The 19,906-nt window shown below is 37.9% G+C and overlaps 1 protein-coding gene across 3 annotated transcripts in view; it reads right to left on the bottom strand.

The window, feature by feature from the left end:
* The window catches only part of ALG1 (ALG1 chitobiosyldiphosphodolichol beta-mannosyltransferase), a 25,191-nt gene extending 5,285 nt beyond the window's left edge, over positions 1–19,906 (bottom strand). The window contains exons 1-13 of one of the 3 annotated variants that reach the window (XM_067551263.1): positions 19,690–19,906; positions 18,777–18,854; positions 18,097–18,200; positions 16,825–16,973; positions 15,314–15,403; positions 13,371–13,481; positions 8,971–9,092; positions 8,085–8,123; positions 6,327–6,386; positions 5,403–5,513; positions 3,798–3,912; positions 1,703–1,778; positions 1,016–1,225 (exon numbers count right to left, since the gene is read on the bottom strand). In XM_067551263.1, coding sequence (XP_067407364.1) covers positions 1,094–1,225; positions 1,703–1,778; positions 3,798–3,912; positions 5,403–5,513; positions 6,327–6,386; positions 8,085–8,123; positions 8,971–9,092; positions 13,371–13,481; positions 15,314–15,403; positions 16,825–16,973; positions 18,097–18,200; positions 18,777–18,854; positions 19,690–19,900 — 1,398 coding nt within the window. In that variant the 5' untranslated portion in view covers positions 19,901–19,906 and the 3' untranslated portion in view covers positions 1,016–1,093. Of the gene's footprint in view, positions 1–1,015; positions 1,226–1,702; positions 1,779–3,797; positions 3,913–5,402; positions 5,514–6,326; positions 6,387–8,084; positions 8,124–8,970; positions 9,093–13,370; positions 13,482–14,478; positions 14,531–15,313; positions 15,404–16,824; positions 16,974–18,096; positions 18,201–18,776; positions 18,855–19,108; positions 19,458–19,689 lie in introns of those variants that run through there. The other 2 variants (XM_067551264.1, XM_067551265.1) reach the window with 2 other exon arrangements.

The raw sequence follows: 19,906 nt of genomic DNA, 5'->3' as shown, positions 1-19,906 counted from the left end.
TCCCAAGCCTAGTTATGTTACTTTATCCATGATTTATACTTTGTTTTTTCATAACAATAACATAAGCTCCTAAAGAATAAAGAACAAGATGATAAAATAAACAGCATGTGATGACCAAGACTCTGCATGAGTGATAATACTGATAATAAAGATATATTACAGAGAGCATACATCCAGAAAGCTGAGTGTCCTTTCACTAGATGTACAGCAAATAGCTACAGATTATTAAATTAGACTTTTCCCTCTTCTATTAATTTTTCCAACAAGGAATGTAATATATGTTCTTCCTCAAGGTTAATTCTCATCATGATGCACAAGAATTAGAGGGACATAGTCCTCTCGATGTATGTCAAATGTTTCATAAGGCTGTTTCTTATATTTCAGTGACTGCTCTTGTTCTCTTTACTGAGCAAAAAAGTACTTTGAAGCTCAGTGGTTCTGCCACCACAAAGATGTACAATATTTACCAAGGGAGAACAGCCAAGAACATTAATTGTTTTTAAAGTTACATTGTTTTAAATGTATCTTATGAGCAAGTATTCTTATTCAAAATGAAGAGTGCCTCCGTTCATACAGAAGAGATGCCTGTAATTACCCATAGCAAGCGAAGTGTTCATTCCAGCAAGAGAAAAATATAATCATTATACCATATGTAAAAATGCACAGGAAAGTGACCTTCATGTTTAAAATTGAAATGGCAAGTCAGAAAATTCTGAGTGTAGGATTCCTAAAGCAACCTAAATTCTTCCCCCTTGCATACATTTGTTCCAAATAGTAGAGGTAGATTAACGGTCCTGGTAGATTGTGAAATGTAAGCTCCTTGAGGCAGGGACCATGTCCTTCCTCTATATACAGAATGCAAAATACAAATTCAGTTCTCAACAAATCTCAACCATACCTAATTATTCATGCGACTGGTTCAAATCACAGATTTTAATGTGTATTGTAAAGGTTGTTTCAGGGTGGAGAGATTTAAAAACAGTTGTCTAAGACCAGATATAAAGGTTTTATTTACCGTTTCTATCATGTATAACCGAACTTGGGAACGTGAAAGTCATAAGTGCAAATTCTTTCATCCATTTTTTGAAAATCATTAATTGTCCCTAAGCACAGGAAGCACAGTCTGTTCCCAACTCTCATCCCACCGCAGCTGCTTGGATGCCTGAAGATTTCTTCTGAACATATGAAGTTTACTTTCAGCTGTAGGAAATTGCAATAAGAGCATCTGCAAGGTCAAAAAAAACAACATAGAAGAATATAAATATCACACTTCAAGTGTCTCTTTCCCCTCCCAACTTTAATGGGCAGATTATTAAGAAGGGTGCAGTAAAGTAGACTCATCCTTCTAGATCTAGATATTGCAAAATGTGCTTGCTTTAAATTCACATACAAACTGATGTGACAATAAAATCCATAAATATAGGCAAGAAATTCCTCTGAAAATGCATATTTTAAAGTTTAATCCACAAAGTAAAATTATTAATACTCAATACTATTCAAAGTTGACTAACAATATATAAAAATAAATATATAAAAACCAATAAGCAACACTGCCCAAAAGTAAACTGAGAGAGAAGAGAGAGGAAGACAAAAACATGACAACCAGATCTATAATCTACTCCCTCCGAACATGTAAAAACAGGACCTTCCCATTAACCATAAAGAAAAAGGACACAAAAATGACAACCTCTAATATCTTTACCTTCAGTTGTTCTGCAAGTTCATTCGAGTCCCTAAATATCAAGCCATTTTCATCATGTTTCACAAGTTCATGTAAACTGTAAACAAAACCAGTGAAGAAAATGTGAGAGGACAATAAAAGGCTTCTCCACTTAACTACTTGCACAGATTGTTTGTGTATTGTAGCCCTACCAACTACTCTAGGAACAGTCTCTCTAAAGGTCCCACCTTTCTCCTAACTGATCTCCCCCATTCATCTCAAATTAGCCCAGTCCATCAACTTAAAGGGCTGATTGACTCAATTTAGGTTAACTCCAGAGCTTGCAGTCTTCTCTCATCAGTTTCTTAGAGACAGCCTGGCAAGGGGCTGTTGTCCCTCCACTATCCCAGGCCTCTCTGCCTCCCTATCTCTCTCTGTTCTTCTTCCTTTGCAGCTGGGATAGTTTTCCTTAGTGGTCCCAGCAGTGGGGCATGCCTCCATGAAGGGTGGTTCTGACAGCTGTGCTGGGGTGTGGTCAGTCTGGTTGCCTATGAACAGGGAAGACTCTCCTTTCTCTTCTACTTATGTTCAGTATGAGGTTTGTAGACCTGTTACAAGACCCATGTTGTTAAAACACTGGATCTCCTGACATAAATGCAAATCCTTGCACTGGTATATAGGCTGCAAATGATTGAAATAGATTAGTCCTCCCTCCTAGGCATAAGCCTGTCCAGAACTGCTGCTACACAAAGTGTGCTGGTAAATGGTGAGAAATTCCAACTCTTGTGAAGGAATAAAAAGGCTACAGTGGTGACATGTTATTTCATCTGCCTGCACAGTGTGACGTACAATTTACTGCATCATGCTTTGTTAGCCCATTGTAATTGAAGCCATTCATTTAAATAATGATCGGTATGCAGTATGCTATAGTACGTAATCCTTCTGAAACACGGGTCTTCCACAGTCATGGTGTCTAAATGAATCTAAGGGAACCTAAAACAGCATAACATACATCTTCTTTCATCCCCTTCAGCATGTAAGAGACTTATACTTTTGGAGTCTCCCTTACATTGCACTGAACACACACATTTACCAACATGTAGCTTATAGCTAGAGTATATCTTACAGTAAGGGTGGTTTACTTTAATTTGCACCTTCCTATTAGCTGATTTACATTCTAACCCCTCTCTTCCATCCCTATGGCATATAAACTAAACCACCTTGGACTTCCTTAGACTCAGTAGGTCAAATTTGCAGGTGATCTGTAAGGTTGTGTAAAATTACATATTGTAACTTGATAGCTGGGTGAGAGTCTAATGGCTGGAAAAATGGCTAAATTACAGCAGATTTGACTCCTGTGTTTGCCCAGGGATCAGGATAGATTAAATTGTACCAGTCTATAACATAGTGCAGCGATTTTCTTCAAGGATTTTTTTCTTTTAAGTGAAACTCTTTAAAATTTGAAATGTGCATTTTTCACCTGAAGATACCACAATCATACTGAGCGAGTGTATTTTACAGATTTATTAAACTGATCCCATTAAAAGATCACACACAAAAAGAAAAGAGTCTTCATTATATATTACGGTCATGAACAAAGCTATCACAGAGTATTCTGTGCCGCTGTCACCACCAACGCTACAGCACAAGACAAAGTATCTTTGCATTATGAAAGCCGTATTTTCCCCAAAGGATTACAAGTACTTTATAAACTGTAGCTACAGTAACCACTTCATCCATCACTGAGGTTTAGACAATCCCACAGTGGAATGAAGCATCTCTTAAACAGTACATAGAAACAAATCCAGTAGTTTAGAACAGGATATGAAGAATAATATAATTTCCAAATGGGATTACAGGTGGTTGTTTTTAAGGCAATCGGGTGAGAACACTGCAGTTAACACCCTAACTTTTGCAAAAAAACAGTTTTAGTTTTTAAAATGAGCTCTAGAAGTCACAAGTTTTAATAATTTTATCTGCCTTATCAAATTAAAGCAAACATATTATTGTGGCATAATTAGGAATCAATTCAATATCAGCAGAAATTGTTATATTGTGGTTTTGTAGCAAACTACGTATTTGTTTTAAAAACCTATTTAAATTATTTTAAGTTATGTCAAAGTAAGCAAGCTCTTACCACTGGAAATGTACTGCACATACAGGTAAACAACAGCCGAACATATCCACCACCTTCATAGGCAGATCCAAGCCACTAGATGATTTGTGGAGACAGACACCCAAATCTGCTGAGCCTAAAATTATAAAGGAAGCATATTAACTAGCTGATGTTAAAATAAGGGAAGAATGGAAATTAAACTAACGTTTTATACATTTAATCTATCCCCATCTATCAGGAATGGGGGATGGGTTAAATGACTCACTGGAGAATTCTTCCAATCCAAATGCATTTACAATACATGGGTAATTTACAGAGATAATATTCATTGCTTTTCAAACCACCACAGGCATACATGCTGCTTTATAGCCAAATAAATTGACAGTGCCTGACCTGAGCGGGCTCAAATCAGGCAGAACTTGTATTTTACAACTATTTTATGCTTACATAGCTTTTATTAAGCTTCATTTATCTAAAATGCTAAGGGAGTACGAACGTTTTATTTCCTAATCTCCTCAGCTACTTCAAAAGCACAGCTAGAAACTCTCCAATATTATTTACTGAACAGAACCTGAGAATACATTGAACAGAGACCAACTCACTATATTTTAGCCTAGCTAGAAGAACAAAAGGTGGCAATCAGTATCTGTTTTAATAACTATATTGGCAAACCTTCAAGATGGAATTCTGCACCCACTTACCAGAATAAGAGAGTGAAAACAGTGCAGGTTTCAAAAATTAAACAATTTCTCAAGCATAAGAAAAGGCACAAGTTATATATTTTGTTCTTAACAAGCAATTTAATCTTACTGCATTATTCCGATATCTAACAGGGTTGGCAATTTCCTGCAAAAAAAAGTTTAGGACAGGGTGCTGGTAAATACCAACTTAAACACAGTTTAAACCAGGAAACTGGGAAGAATAACTGCATCAGGGTCCAGCAAGTTCAGTAAACACAGAATGAATCTTTTCAATTTTGGATACATCCATTCAAAGCTGAGGAATAGGCTCAGCCTCTCTGCTATATCAAAATTGATCTTCTGCTACAGGATGCTGCATGGCCAAATGGACCCAGATTATTGGTCTGCAACTTTGCATGCTTCTGATTGCTTAATGCTCAAGCATACAACTGTGCAATGTTGTTTTCATATAATCAAATGTTTTCAACTTTTGTTTATATGATACTGAAAACTGAAATGAGTCATAGCATGTGTAACTTCCTTGAGAAAATATCAACCCAAAATACATACAGAGATTCCAATGTTCAGCACTGTATTATAATTGGTATTATGCACATTGCCGTTTTACTTTGTATTTGTACAACCCAAATTTAATCTACAAATCTACTGTCTTACATAACCACAATTGGACTATGTAACTAAAACTAAGTGTAATGTGGTGTCATTAAAGAAACAGTTTTTAAAATAGAAAATGCCTTAAACCAGAACTAACTAGTTTTTCTCAGGACACTAAAAACCATGATTTACCTGGTAAAAACCACCTCTGATAAATACCATGCTGTCCCTGCCCAAAATTCTCAACAGTTATCCATAGCCTTTGTTTAACCCTCATAGACTGATCTGGATTCTTTAAAGCTTTTTCAACAACTGTAATCTTATTATTTACCAAGCAGAAGAGGGTAATCCTCAGCTTCTAGCCACGGTGTACAGATCTGGATATGTTTAAAGTGCATTTTGTCTATCAGTCTGTTGTAGTGCTTTTTTAGAGGCCCTTTACCTTTCAAATGGAAAAAACACACATAATATATATTAGTGCTTTTACTGTAATTACCCAACGGGGGTTTTTGTCTGCACATTAAGTCTAGGGATATGGAGCAAATCTCCATTTGTCGTCATAGACTGAAAGGTATTTGAAGAAGGGGCTGCATCTTCCATGTCCAAACAGGGCCTAGTACGGTGACAGTGATCTCCACTGGGACTTCTGAGGGCATCCATAAGATATAAAGTATATCTACAATATAGCATATCAGAATTACAAACCAACTATACGATGGCACCCTCCAGTAGCACGGTGCCCTGTTAGCACCAGGCTATTAGTTTAGTACTAGGAGAAAAGAATGTCATTTGTTGAACCATCCATACCACTTCTGGCTAAAACCTCAAATTCGACTAATAGGTCTTCTTTCCAAGTACAGGTACTAGCCAAATTCCTCCCTACTTAGCAATAGGCCACATACCATTTAAACCACATTTTAGTTTGTTTTACCAGCATTTCTTCACTATTCAAATTCTGAAAACACATCCAAAGGAATTATAGAGTACACTAACACTGCTAAATTTGCATGCTGTGACATTTCTTTTCTTTTAAAAAGCAAGACATTCCACCATTGACTTACTTTTTGCTCCAACAGCTGATCTGGTAAATTAGTGCCAAACAAACATTTCTTTCTTTTGTTACTTCAGAAAGACCCCCCCCCCACACACACACAAAAAAAGGTTAGTTTAAGAGTCAATATAGTAGGATGATAAAAATTAATCCTCTAGCATCAGCACTGAAAGGAAACCAAAAATTACCACGAAAAACTGGTACCTGTTATCACACATACTAAAGAAGGAAGCTTGATTCCATCATTGACATACTCTTCATAATCTGCAGAACAGATAATGTTATGTTATATGTATATAGATACACACACCTTCATTTAAGAATAATTTTGACTTACAAATGAGAACTCTGTTTCACGTAAATAGTTAAAAAACAAACTTCAGGCAAACTAGCACACATGGAAATTCACACTGGGGAGCTGATCCTAATTTGGGCCTTTAGTTACAGCCATAATCCAAAATAATGATTCTTCACAAGGAATCACATTGCCCTCTCTTAAACATGCCTGATACTTAAAGAAAAAGATCTGCGAGGTGCAGGCATAGGCTTTTGCCACCCGCAACACTGCTAGGCCAAATCCTCTTCCCCCACTCATGCAAATAATCCTACTGATTTCAAAGGAAGGGCAAGACTTTTCATTTTACAAAAATAAAAAGTATTTTAAAACTGATTTCTTAGAGGTTTTATTGACATATATGACAAATATGTTTATATATTTCCTTTGTCATACTATATAAATAAATTATATGGACATTATGCTTTGAAACGTACAGTTCATGAATCTGCAGCAACCCCACATTACCCTGTGTCACTACCAGCTGTTTCTTGTTATCAGGTTCAAAAACACAGACATAAATAGACTACCCAAATAGCTTAATGCAGGTTTCCATCTTTCTGAAAATCATCTCAATAGGTATTTAAAAGTATGAGTGTGTGTACATACATATTGTGTAACAGGGTGGCTTGCCACACAGGCTGGAGAGCTTGAGTCTATGCCAACCCTGATTACAGGATGAGCCCATCCCAAGCCAAAGTTCACCCAACTCTATGGTTCATTGGGCTGATGCAGTTAAGGCATGTCAGTTGCACAGCCAAGACACACAAGGGAGTGATATGGCCAGCACCATGTCCAATCACCTTTGATGGCCCTAACCTGGTGGATCAGGTACATACTTTGCAGCTGAGTGCATACTTTGCAACAGGAGATGGCCTTTCAGTGGGAGATTGAGTGAGATTTCAACCCACAACCTTCAGAATTGTAGATGAGCACCTTAAGCACTCACTCACTGCATCTCACATCAGGTAATTCCCTATAAAGGGAAGCAGGTGGCTGCACTTATGGGGAGGTGCTCTGGAAAAACAGAGACTGCTAGGACTGAGCAGGCTCCAGCAGAGTCCTGAGATTTGGGACTAAGACTCCAGCCAGGAATGGCTAGGAATAGCCTGCTAAGGCAGGAGAGACCCTGGGCAAGCAAGGGAAAGAGTGCAAAAGCTCTCCCCACAACGAGGTCTAGGAGTAGAAAGAGAAACATTTGGCTATGGAACTTCAATTTGGGACTTTGAATTATTTTCTGTGAATAAACCCAGACCTTTCTATGTAAGGAACCACTGAAGGAGAAATTATTAGCAGGGCACTGCAAATGCACCACTGGCCATGCGAGGGAGCTCAGTAAGCGGCCACACCACTACACAATGCATAAGAAGTAAAGCTGTAATCCACTTTATCAAGAGGTTAGAATATATTTCCCAATGAAAAAATGTTTTAATTGTATCCTGAATGTCACTATGATATTAAAGTTTTGTTTACTCCCACACCGAGACAAACTACTCTAGTCCTTAAATGCATTTGAACTTTCATTTGCCCATGACGGCACTGTTCCTTGAAGAAGCTCTTAGTAATTGTTGATAATACATCCACAATAAGACTCTTTAAATAGCTGAAGGAAACTCCTTGATACCTACCCTCTAAAGCTTTTAAAAGAATAGAAAAATCTTCATCCTCTGAAAAAGAAAGATTTATTAGTGACACACACAGCATTTTTAGCTGTATGCCTTATTCTCTTTAAAGGACAGTAATCATGACTTTCCTCATTTAGCTGAAGTAACTATATATACTATGTGTTTTTACAATTAGAAGTAATTCTAATAAACCAACATCTATAATAACTCATACAGTGTTCCTGCTTGCTGCACTTAATGGAATCTTTTCCAACAGCTACACAAAGACTAAAGCCAAACAGCATCTCAGAAGGATGACATTTTATTGTCAATTTTATTAGACATTATTGCTCAATTAATTCTAATGCAAGAAGATGCATCCTTCCATTCTCAATTGCAATACAGATTTTGTTCCAGCTTTATACCTTTTCATAAAGAAAATAATTATCTCAGTGAATAAATATAGGTAATAAATGTACCAGGAAATGACAGCCAAAACATTTTAACTTATTAGAGCCATTCTATAGCACCATTCAAGCATATTAAATGTACTTCTAGTGTTAGAAGATAGTAGGACTTGTTTCTCTAATCATTCATGGAGCTCAACATTTACCTTATAACTCCATAATTAAACTAAAAATTTCAATGTGTATTATGTACATGTATGTATAACATACATATTATGTAATTCCTCATATGTAGACACTGAGATAGTCCATACAGCTGATCTGCAAATTCTTCCTGTTAATCAAAAGAAATATATGCAACTTTGTTTATGCTGGCTGTAATGTCTTGTATCAGAACAAAGTTTATGCGTGAGGGAGTGGAGGAACAGCTTTAATTTTATCAACTCTTTAATGTAAAGGTATTATAAAGGAATATTAACACCACCACCAATTTGATTCAAGACCTGTCCAGCTGGTGCTGCTGATTAGAAAAGCTGGTCTTTCTTTGACTTGTATCACACTTCCATTTCTGACGTCTAGTTCTGTAAAAGCAGACTTCTCAACATCTGGATGTACGGACTCTGTTCTGTGTAAACAGGATTTAAAGAGCACAACTATTAATTCCAAGTTACACTATGTAAGTTCCAACACCTCTAGAGGCTCATTTTGGTGGTGAGCACCTGGGTACCATGACGTGACTCAGATGATTCTTTTTTGATCTGAAGATGATCTGAAGAAGAGCTCTGTGTGGCTCAAAAGCTTGTCTCTCGCACCAATAGAAGTTGGTCCAATAAAAGATATAACCTCACCCACCTTGTCTCTATGATATTTATTATGGCAGATATCCCACAAACTGCTGGAGAAGAAACCTTCTTAATATTAGCTCATGACTTTGAAAAATCTGAGATGTATATGAACGGGGGTCTCTCTTTATGAGGCACCCAGTACACAATATTTAGCTCACTGGGAATTTAACAATTGCCAAATTTCTCTCTTTTGATTTTCTAGCAAGGGATGCCTCAGCAGATATGTTTGTGAAATATTGAACACCAAGACTCATGTTAGGCTAAGTCTAGCTTCCCCATACCCATGTAGGGACCTTTTATCAAAGTACATAGTTCAGGCCACAGAGGGTCATATGTATTCACCAGATGAGTGAAACCTATGGTAAGAAAAGAGATCTCACTCACTGCAAGCAACTATGAAATAATTTGCCCACAGATGAAGAAATACAGAAGGTCAAGAGTTCCTGAATCTTCATACAGCCTCCAAGGAAGACAGTACTGTTACACAGGCTAGTACTGCATGTGGGGGATAAGCCTCCAAATTGATGCAAAAATGGTTTTATTAAATAAACCTACACATTATTATAATGTTAGGTTATTACAAACTTGCCTTTGATGAATTTTGGGAGATATTTACAATTATCTTTATACACATGGTGCTTGGAGAATAATAGCTCACATACTTATGTTTTTGATTGCATATTTTAGTAAATGAAATATTCAGGCTAATTAAAGAAATTCCTGGGAAATCCCTGCTTTCTTATAATAAGGGACAGGTACAAAAAGGTTCAAGGGGAATACCGCTTCCTTGTCCATAAATCTGTGCTTATAACCTCCAGGTGCAATTTCAGATGCTGGAATACAGTATAACAACTTTTATTTTAATTTGATACTCTATAACTTATTTTATGTGATGTTGGGAAGATTTGAATATTTGTTATTGTGATTTTTGCCTTGAAAACTCCCACCAAACACTCTATGCAATTGCAAATTATGGATGATTCTACTGTAGATTGCAATTTTGGGAACCTTTTGGTTAAAAGAAACTTCCAACAGGAGTGTCTTCTCAAAGAGCAGGACGCCCCCTCCCCTCCTATGAAGATATTATTTGTCTAGGATTTCAAGGAGATCTGTAGCACCTGCTTTATTCAGGCCACAAAAGCTAAGCCAAGAGCCTCTCTAACTCCCTCTTCTCTCCCTTCCTTTCTCCTTTTCTACTGAGGAAAAACCTCAGTTTTAAACCCACACAAAGAATTCTAGAAATATTCATATTGAAAATTTTCTTTTATAGGCACTCAAATCTTTATTCATTTAACTCTAAGGAAAACTTGTATAGTTGGGAAATGTTTTAGTTACTTCTAACCCTGTGTTTCCACTACAGTTGAAAACCTTTCATTTGCTACTTAAATGTTAAAGATAGCATAAGCTCCTTTTGCAATGTTTAATCTAGAATATTTTGTATCTAGATGCAAGCATCTAATGTAATAACTTTCTGACACCATTGCTATGTGAATAGTGATATATTCTATGTACCAACATGGAATCAAATGACACTGCTGTAACATGTTACTAATATAACATACAAGAAGCCACTTGAATATAAAGTATTTATACGAATTGGGAAATTAGTTAACTTCCTTACCAAATCAAAGACAAGAACCACCCCTCCAAGGATTATTAAGAAGAAACAATGTTTTCTTTGAGAACTATTTGAGTCTAAATACTCTAAGAATCACTTAAGATTAAAAAGTCTATTTTAAAGTTAAAAGAACTTATGTAGAAAGGAGGAGTATTTGGACGCATTTGAAACAGAAATTCAATTTATTAAACCCTGATGGAATTAGAGAGAGATCTCAGAAGACGAACTAAGAATTAAGACTCCACCTTTAGAGATACTCCGAAAATTTCTCTCCACAAAAACAAAAGCAATATGATCATGAAGTTGAAGATTTACAACCGTGCTGCATATGTATTAACAGATTGCATGTTCACGAGCTGAAGATGTTATCAATGTCATCCCATGAAGCTGTTGAGACAATGAAGGGTGATAGCAAATAATATTTGGATTCTGCCAATCCCCTCAAAGAGGTGCATCTTCTACCTTCAGAGGGACCAGAGAAGGAGAAGAGTATACATCTCTCTGAACTGAGATACCAACTTGGTACACTCATCTTAGCCTGGTCATCTCAGCTCTTTCAAGCAAGCAAATAGCAGCAAAAAGACAAAGAAGCCATAAAGCAACATCAAGAATCAACCTTCTACTCTAGCACTGTTTCTGCAATATTATGACATCACTAAGATTTCAGCATCACTGGTGAGATAATGTTTACAAAAGCACTGTCAAAGGACTAGGTTTAAATTATTCGTGTAATAATTTCAATGTGATATTTAAAAGTTATTGTAATTTAAGGTATTAACAACACCAGAACAACAGTTCAGACTGTATACTCCTGGACAGGAGACATCAGATAACCTTAACAAAGAGAAAAATAGTGAGATTTACTCTGAAATTCAGATTTATATATTTATTAGTTTGCCTGTTTCAAAACCACTCCTTACAGTGAGTTGATGGGTTTATACAAAATACTGCTATATCATTTGAGAAACTGTTGAAAAGCTTCTTTTAAGCAAATAAGTTAAATATTTTCTTCATTTTCATAGAACTTAGTTAAGATCATTTACCTCTGCCAATTTATAAACGGTGTAGGTTATCCATAATAAACCAAAGAGGATTCATCAATCTTTAAATGAAATTCTCTTGCCTGTCTATACATTGATTTAGTTATCAAGTGTATATGAAGACAGGACTCACTACTAATTTTGGAAAATAATACACTTCAGTCTGCCCCATTAGGGCAGCAGTTCTGCAGAAAAGGACCTGGGGGTAACAGTGGATAAGAAGCTGGATATGAGTCAGCAGTGTGCCCTGGTTGCCAAGAAGGTTAATATCATATTGGGCTGCATTAATAGGAGCATTGCCAGCAGATCACCGGAAGTGATCATTCCCCTCTATTCAGCATTGGTGAGGCTGCATTTGGAGTACTGTGTCCAGTTTTGGGCCCCCCACTACAACAAGGATGTGGACAAGTTAGAGAGAGTCCAGCGGAGGGCAACAAAAATGATTAGGGAGCTGGAGCACAAGACTTATGAGGAGAGGCTGAAGGAACTAGGCTTGTTCAGTCTACAGAAGAAAAGAATGAGGGGGGATTTGATAGCGGCCTTTAACTACCTGAAAGGGGGTTCCAGGGAGGATGGAGCTAGGCTGTTCTCAGTGGTGGCAGATGACAGAACAAGGAGCAACGGTCTCAAATTGCAGGTGGGAAGGTCTAGGTTGGACATTAGGAAAAAGTTTTTCACTAGGAGGGTGGTGAAGCACTGGAATGGGTTACCTAGGGAGGTGGTGGAATCTCCATCTTTAGAGGTTTTTAAGCTGAGGCTTGACAAAACCCTTGCTGGAATTATTTAGCTGAGGTTAGTCCTGCTCTGAGCAGGGGGTTGGACTAGATGACCTCCTGAAGTCCCTTCCAACTCTATGATTCTATTAGGACGGACCGACCTGCCAGAATATAATCTCTGTTGAAAGCTCTCCACAGACAGATGTACAGAAGACACACTGACTGAAGTAACTATTGTTTACTGCTTGCTTGTGTTTCCTTTTCCTTTCTTTTCTAATAAATATTCAAGACTAAATTGTGAGTATCTTTCTTGTTTTTAATTGTGGTGTCCCCGAAGGCATGATGAGAATCTTATGTGACTAAAATAGTGGGGGTTATATCTTTGGATCTGCATTAAGAAAAACAACTATTTAGATTTGGCCTATCAGCTTTTGTTTCTCTGGACTATAAATGTTTAGTAACCTTGGGGATAAAATTTTAGGAACTTGAGACCTTAAAACACACCACTTTCCACTCCACATGCACTTGGGAATCACAGAAACAATAGCCACGATAAACTGCAGTCAGTTACTGTGGAAAAAGAGTCACAAGCAAGAAGCATATACTCAGTTTCTAAACTAAGTGTGCTGGCGGGTCTTAGTTCAGTTAATAAAGACTGTAACTGCATCTGTTACTTATACATACCCTCTTTTAAATGGAGCATAGTCTTTGGCAAGTTTCATGTATAATTTATGCTGAAGTTCTAATGGTGTTTCCTTAAAAAAAGAAGCTGGCTTGTCATAGAGGGTTATTGCTCTGTAGTGAAACAAATTCATCAGTCAAATAAAAACATATATAAAGGCAATTAAAAGCTTTAATAAAACAAAATAATGAATGCTCTGATTCTGAAAACTCTTTATATTTTAAAACCTTCTTAGAATACAAGAGCTATTACGTTGGGCACTTCTGCTACCCCACGGATGTACAAGAGAGCACAGCAGTGCCCCAAAACTGTGAACAGTTAAGCAATTGCATAGTCCTACTGACTTAAACACATGCCTGTATCTGCAGGACTGGGGCCTAGATCTATCAAGAAGGAAGGAGGTCTATATCATTTTTAATGCTTTTCAATGTGAATTTTTTTTTTTTTTAAATAAAGTCCCATGTGCTTATCCAGGTTGCTCTCATACATTCTGTAGCAGAGACAAACCCTTGTTTCTTCATCATACAAAAAAACGATTTCTAAGCAGGAAGTACAGTATATCATTGAAGAAATCTCAGGGAGAGCCATGTTCCAGAAGTATTTACAGCAGGGGCTGCTTGGTATTTTGTGACATCAAGGGCTGCCCTGGCAAGTGACTGGGAGACTGAAGGTTAATCCTAGTTTGCACAGAACAGATTTTAGCCTCCCTCATTTTGGGCAGGGTGTGACCATTGTGAGGCCTCAGCAAGCCAACTTCGCTCTTGATTCAGACACAAAGGCACTCTTCAGGGAAGAGCGTCCAAGCACTGAAACCTCCCCAGTCTGCATTACAAATAAGAGCAGCTTTTGAACAAAGCTATATAGACTCTGTTTGGTCCGTATTCTGCCCTTCTGGCTAGTGCCTTCTCAAGATCTAGAGGAATGTACTACACCAATTAAAAATATTACATATTTGGCAGGACTCCTGCTTATTCACGTGGCATAAGGCAGAACTAGGCTTGGCATAGCGGAGAAAATCCTACAAAATAGGGACCCATCCATAATGCATATATGCCACACATAATACAGCCATATAAACTGCAGTATAATTGTCCTCATTTTTTAACTTGCCTCATAAAATGTTGATTCTTGGTCACAGTTCATTTTGAAAAATTCCCCAGCCCTTATAATCACAAAAGAAAAACTTTCAGAATGTGAAATGACAGTAAACAGATGCAATAATGTTTCCCTGGGCCTGAGTCTGAAACAATGGCTCCACAACATATGAACTGCCCCTTTCAAGTCAGGGATGGGTTAACTAGGAAGCTTAATGATACAGTGTGGACACTTAAAGTGAATTAGTTCAGAAAAAAATTCATGAGTGGGGCCAATAGTTGATATTAAGGCTTACTGAGGTTGGGAATTCCAATTTCCTCCAATACTCAAATTTCAATAAGAAATTCATCCTCCATGACCACCATTACCAAAACACTCAATCACCTCCTGCTTGCTTCAATTCCTGTGTGGGTGCCAAAGGCCCCAGCTGTCCCCCTCTCTAACTATCACAAACATCTAATTGAAATGGCCTCTCAGACTGTCTTGGGAAAGGGAATTATAGAGGAGGGATACACATTCACTTTTATTTAAGTTTTGTGGAACTACTAAGAGGTTTTAAACAACAAAAACGTAAGAAAAGTTTGGTGACATGTATGTCTACCAGTCCTCTATTTCTCAGCCTCCTAGTACCAGAAGCACTGGGGTGGACCAATACCAATACTTTCATGACGAATATGCTTTTCCAAGTAATAGTTCTGAGTCAGAAAGAAGCTTTTTGGATCCCTGATTATACAGTTCAATAAAGCTAGACTTCTAGGAATACAAAATCTTTAGGGCTGGCTAGCTAGCCACATATCCTCATCTAAGTGAAAGTCTGCACGCAATCATTTGTGTAAGGCCTTTGACTTACTTGATGTTACAATTCATCTGTAGATCTTCTTTCATTGCATTAGTCACACAAAAGTTGTAGTCAGACAGACCTCCAAAAAGCTTTTCATACCTAACAAATTAAATTTCAGTTATAAACCAAATGCCATTCCCATCTAATGAGATTCTGACACTGAATACCAGTTTTTCACCAATGCCTAACCTTTGGAATGAACATTAATATAAACAAACATAATTTTGCCTAAAATGATCAGGAACTGTATCTTGCAGTATTCATTTGTCACTTGCCTTTTAACAGGGAAATTATGTCTATGCTGATATTTCTCCAGTAAAGAGCCAGTATATAGAGCCAATATTCAAGATAAAGTAGAGTACATGCTGCACACTTTGAGGCCCAGAGAAACTAAAGGCTTAAACTAAATCCAACAAAAGTGACCTACCAACATAATCTTGAAAGATGAGCTACTGTGCAAAGCAGCAGTTCAGAACCAACACGCAAATCAGAAAGCAATTATAATAAAAAGGAAGTGTTTAGCATAATCTAGTCATAACAAACAAAGCAAGAAGCAGAATATATTCAAATCTGAGAAATGGAACATATAAGGAATTAACACAGCTATGTACACCATAAAATTATGACTCCAACCCATCTGAAGAGACCCAGGTTACTGTTGACTTTCTCTATTTACATACGTGTAGCTCATGCATCTCAGAAGCATGGTTGCAGCTCATTAGGATGCAATGGATGACACTCAGGTTCAGAAATAATTAGGCCTTCTTAAGGCTTGTCTACACTTAAAATGCTACAGCAGTGCACTGAAGTAGCACTTTCAGTGTAGACACTATCTATGCTGATGGGAGGAATTCTCCCATCAGCATAAGTTATCCACCTCCTTGAGAGGTGGTAGTCAACAGAAGAATTCTTCGGTCAACCTAGCACTGTCTACACAGGCACTTAGGTAGGCTACCTATGCCACTCCGAGGCAGCGATTTTTCACATTCTTGACAGTTAAATCAACCTAATTTTCAAGTATAGACGAGGCCTAAGTCACTAGGCTTCTTACAACTCTGTGTGTACACTTCACATACGAATGTTGGTATGTGCGTACGCTCAAACAATATTTAGCTATTACTGGAGGACATTCCTCACCAAGGTATAACCATTTTAACCCTTTGTGAAAAATCCGACAGAATGCAATAGGAGCAACAGGAATAGGAATTGCTCTAAAATGTAACGGAGAACATTATCATTTTCCATAGCTTTTTTTAATCTTTTACAGAATGGTATAACAAGGATAGAATTTTCAATTAAGTTCTGTAGGAAGACCCAAAAACCTATAGAAAAAGCATTTTCTAGTTAATTCTATAGGACACTTCCAAAAGGAAAGTAGATCAATTTGGAACCTAAAAATAAAGTGCCTCTTTAAGGAAACATCTCTTTGCCAACTGTCTCCTAACTTCTGTCTTCTACTTTTTTTAATGCGGTAAACACTATACAATTTGTAAGAGAAAAATAAAGACTTCTATACAAACCACTCTGCAATTTGTACTATAGGATGACTTTTTCCATGGCTCAGACTCATTATAGTATAACCATAGTTGTGCCAATCAATGATCAGTTTGCTTCTTCGTACAAGGCAAACCATCCAGGTAACAGCTATACTAGGCAGGCCTGGAGGATTCTGTTTAATAAATAAAACAAAAATAGTAGTAAATTATGACAATGACAAATCATTTATCAGCTGCCAAAAAAGGAAAGGATTGGACTGAAATTGCTTCAAACAATCTCTAAGTCACTGGTCCAAATATGGCCCATGAGTTAGTGACCAAAAGTCATAGGTATCAGGCAGCTACTCAGTAACCTATATGAAAAGAGTTGGTTAATCTCAGTCCCTTGTGAGCATACGTCACATCACAACTACCATCACAACCTAGCTCTAAATGCCAGCAGACGAAACCCAGATTCATTGTTATGGAAATAGAGCTACTGTCTGTCTCAGTCCTAAGATGGTACCTCCAAGGGAAGTTCAAGGAACACTGCTGGGGGAAAGAGGAGCATTGTGAAGCTCATGCCGCTGTTCACTCATGTTGTATTTGTTCTATGGATAAAAGATTTTACCCTTCCGTGCTCTCAATTTGACGTCTGCAGCCAACATTAATTCCACTTAGGAAACTGATTTCAACAGCACTATTTACTCATGTGGAGTTAAGTATTTATCTAAATGTTTGCAGGACTGAGGCCTTACCAATTAATGTGAGTTACACACATTTAAAGTGAATGAAATTTAAGTGAATACTTGACTGGAAAACTCAACATTTATATTAATCAATGCAGTATGAATTGTGATTTTTACAAGAGAACATAGAATTTGCAATTCACACGGATAAACCAATTATGGCATTGTTCTGTTCTGAATAGATTATTTAACACATACAATTCTGAATTCTATATTTGACTATTTAAGCCACAATTTGTGCTGCATACATTAGATGGATTTCAAATTCTACTCTCAAATATGCAATTGAAATTTGTTTTTGTGAACACTCAAGCATCTGTGCTTAACTCACTTCACTAATGTTTGTGCCAATAAAGTCTGAATGCTCAAAAATTAATGAAAAAAGTGAACACAAAGGTTGCAAATATATTAATCAAAATTCACATCTGCACAAATTTGTTTTCACTATTCATTCCACACTAATAGTTTTATTATCAAAATGAACAGTCACTATGTTTTCTGATGTTGCAGGAAAAATGTACTGCAGTGAGATACAATATATACATAAAATATATATCTATATATATACCTGAAGAAGAATATAAGATGGCCGATCTATCTTCAGCATTGTATAGAACAGTTGTATTGCCTGTGCAATAACTTTTGTAATATACTGCAAAATCTTAGGACCAACTGTAAAATGACAGAAATCTTTGTCAAAATTTCACATAGCATACCCTAAATATGCAATTAATTTAAAATCAACTTATGAAAAGAAGAACAATTTTTAAAGTGATGATAAAGTGATTTAATTTTAAAAATGAAAGCATTGTGGTCTCTTTTTTAGAAAAAAGAAATTCATAGTGCATGTAAGTACATACACAGCATAAACATGCAACTTCAACCACTTTCTCAGTTTACTTTAAAGGTATTGTCCAAGTTTTCCTGTGAGTGCTCAGATTGTTAAACATAATGAAAGTGTATGTAGATTCCATGTAGGATAAACTAATATGCTAATTTTGAGCCAGATTCAGATCTCTGGTACAAAGAGTGACAGCACATCTTTAAAAACAACCTCTTGTATGAAAGTGCAAATTCTTCCTGCTTCTTTAAAAGAAGTAATGATGCTCACTATACCCTGGAAGTTACACTCAGACCATAGGAATTGGTTTTCACTGAACAATAATGGTAAATACCTTCAGAACAGAAAAATATTTGAAATGTTGATACATTTGAACAACTAAAAATCATCTAACTTATTTAACTTACCTTGCAATACTTTAAGTTCTGAAATAGATACAATGTGTATCTTTTCAGTGCACAAAATGTCATTGTGGGGCTTTGTGCCTGGAAGAAAAGGAAACTGTTCTAAAGCGATCTGTTTACTGAACACACCTACTAGACTATTACTATAACAGGACATATTATTAAACTTATAAAATAAGGGCGAATTGGGGGAAAAACACCACTTCAATATGGAACACAGCCCCACTCAAAGTACAGGACTAAAATACTATACTAAAATTAAATAAATACTAAAACAACAAATAAATAAATAAATACTCAAATGAACATATGCAGCTGTGCGCTGTATGACCCACCAAGACAACAGGTCCCAGTGCGTGATGTGTGCCCTCTGATCTGAGTGCAGACTGCAGTGATTAGCACTCATGCTGCGGACCAGTAATCACCCCAGGCTACGCTTGGGTCAGGACGATGCAGCATGATGTGAGTTGTCACCGTGAGCGCCTGAAAACTTCTTGGGGTTGGAGCATAAGGCAGGCAACTGCCACCCTGGTGGTAGCCTGCCCTTAGGTGGGGAAGGGGCATGAATCTTCGTATAGGACACGGCTAATCAGAGACAGGTGGCTGCTGTTAGGTGTCTCGACATTAAACATGGGGGCAGCTACACCGGTCCCCACTGGGCCCAGCTGAGAGGTGGGCTGCGAGCCCCTGTGGGCATGGTTCAAGGTGGCCCCTGGGCAGGAAGCCTCATTCAAGGAGGAAACTCGGAAGGATGACACCATACCGTGCCTGTGGTGAGGGGTAGGGGCAGGAGAGGTGGGGAGGGCTCTCACTCGCTGAGGAAGCCCAGCAGAGGGGCCCCGATCCCGGGGCAGGCTGGGTGCGGAGGAGGAGGGGAGGCACGGCAAGTCCGGGCCCTCGGGCCGGTCTCACTCACTGAGGAAGCCCAGCAGGGTGACGTCGTGTCCGTGCCGTGCCAGGGCCAGCGCGTGGTACTGCATGCGGGGGCTGCGGCCCAGATCGCCCAGCACCGCCACGCATACCCGCCCTCGGGCCCCCTGCGGCCCGGCCCGCAGCCACAGCAGCGCCGCGCACAGCGCTAATGCCGCCACTACCAGCGGCAGCAGGAGCGCGATGGAGGCCACCATCTTGTG

Source organism: Emydura macquarii, unplaced genomic scaffold, assembly GCF_026122565.2.
Source record: "Emydura macquarii macquarii isolate MOO-44397 ecotype Brisbane River unplaced genomic scaffold, CSIRO-AGI_Emac_v2 contig_1348, whole genome shotgun sequence".
Taxonomy (NCBI): Eukaryota; Metazoa; Chordata; order Testudines; family Chelidae; genus Emydura; species Emydura macquarii.
This window is presented reverse-complemented; position numbering and strand designations above follow the sequence as displayed.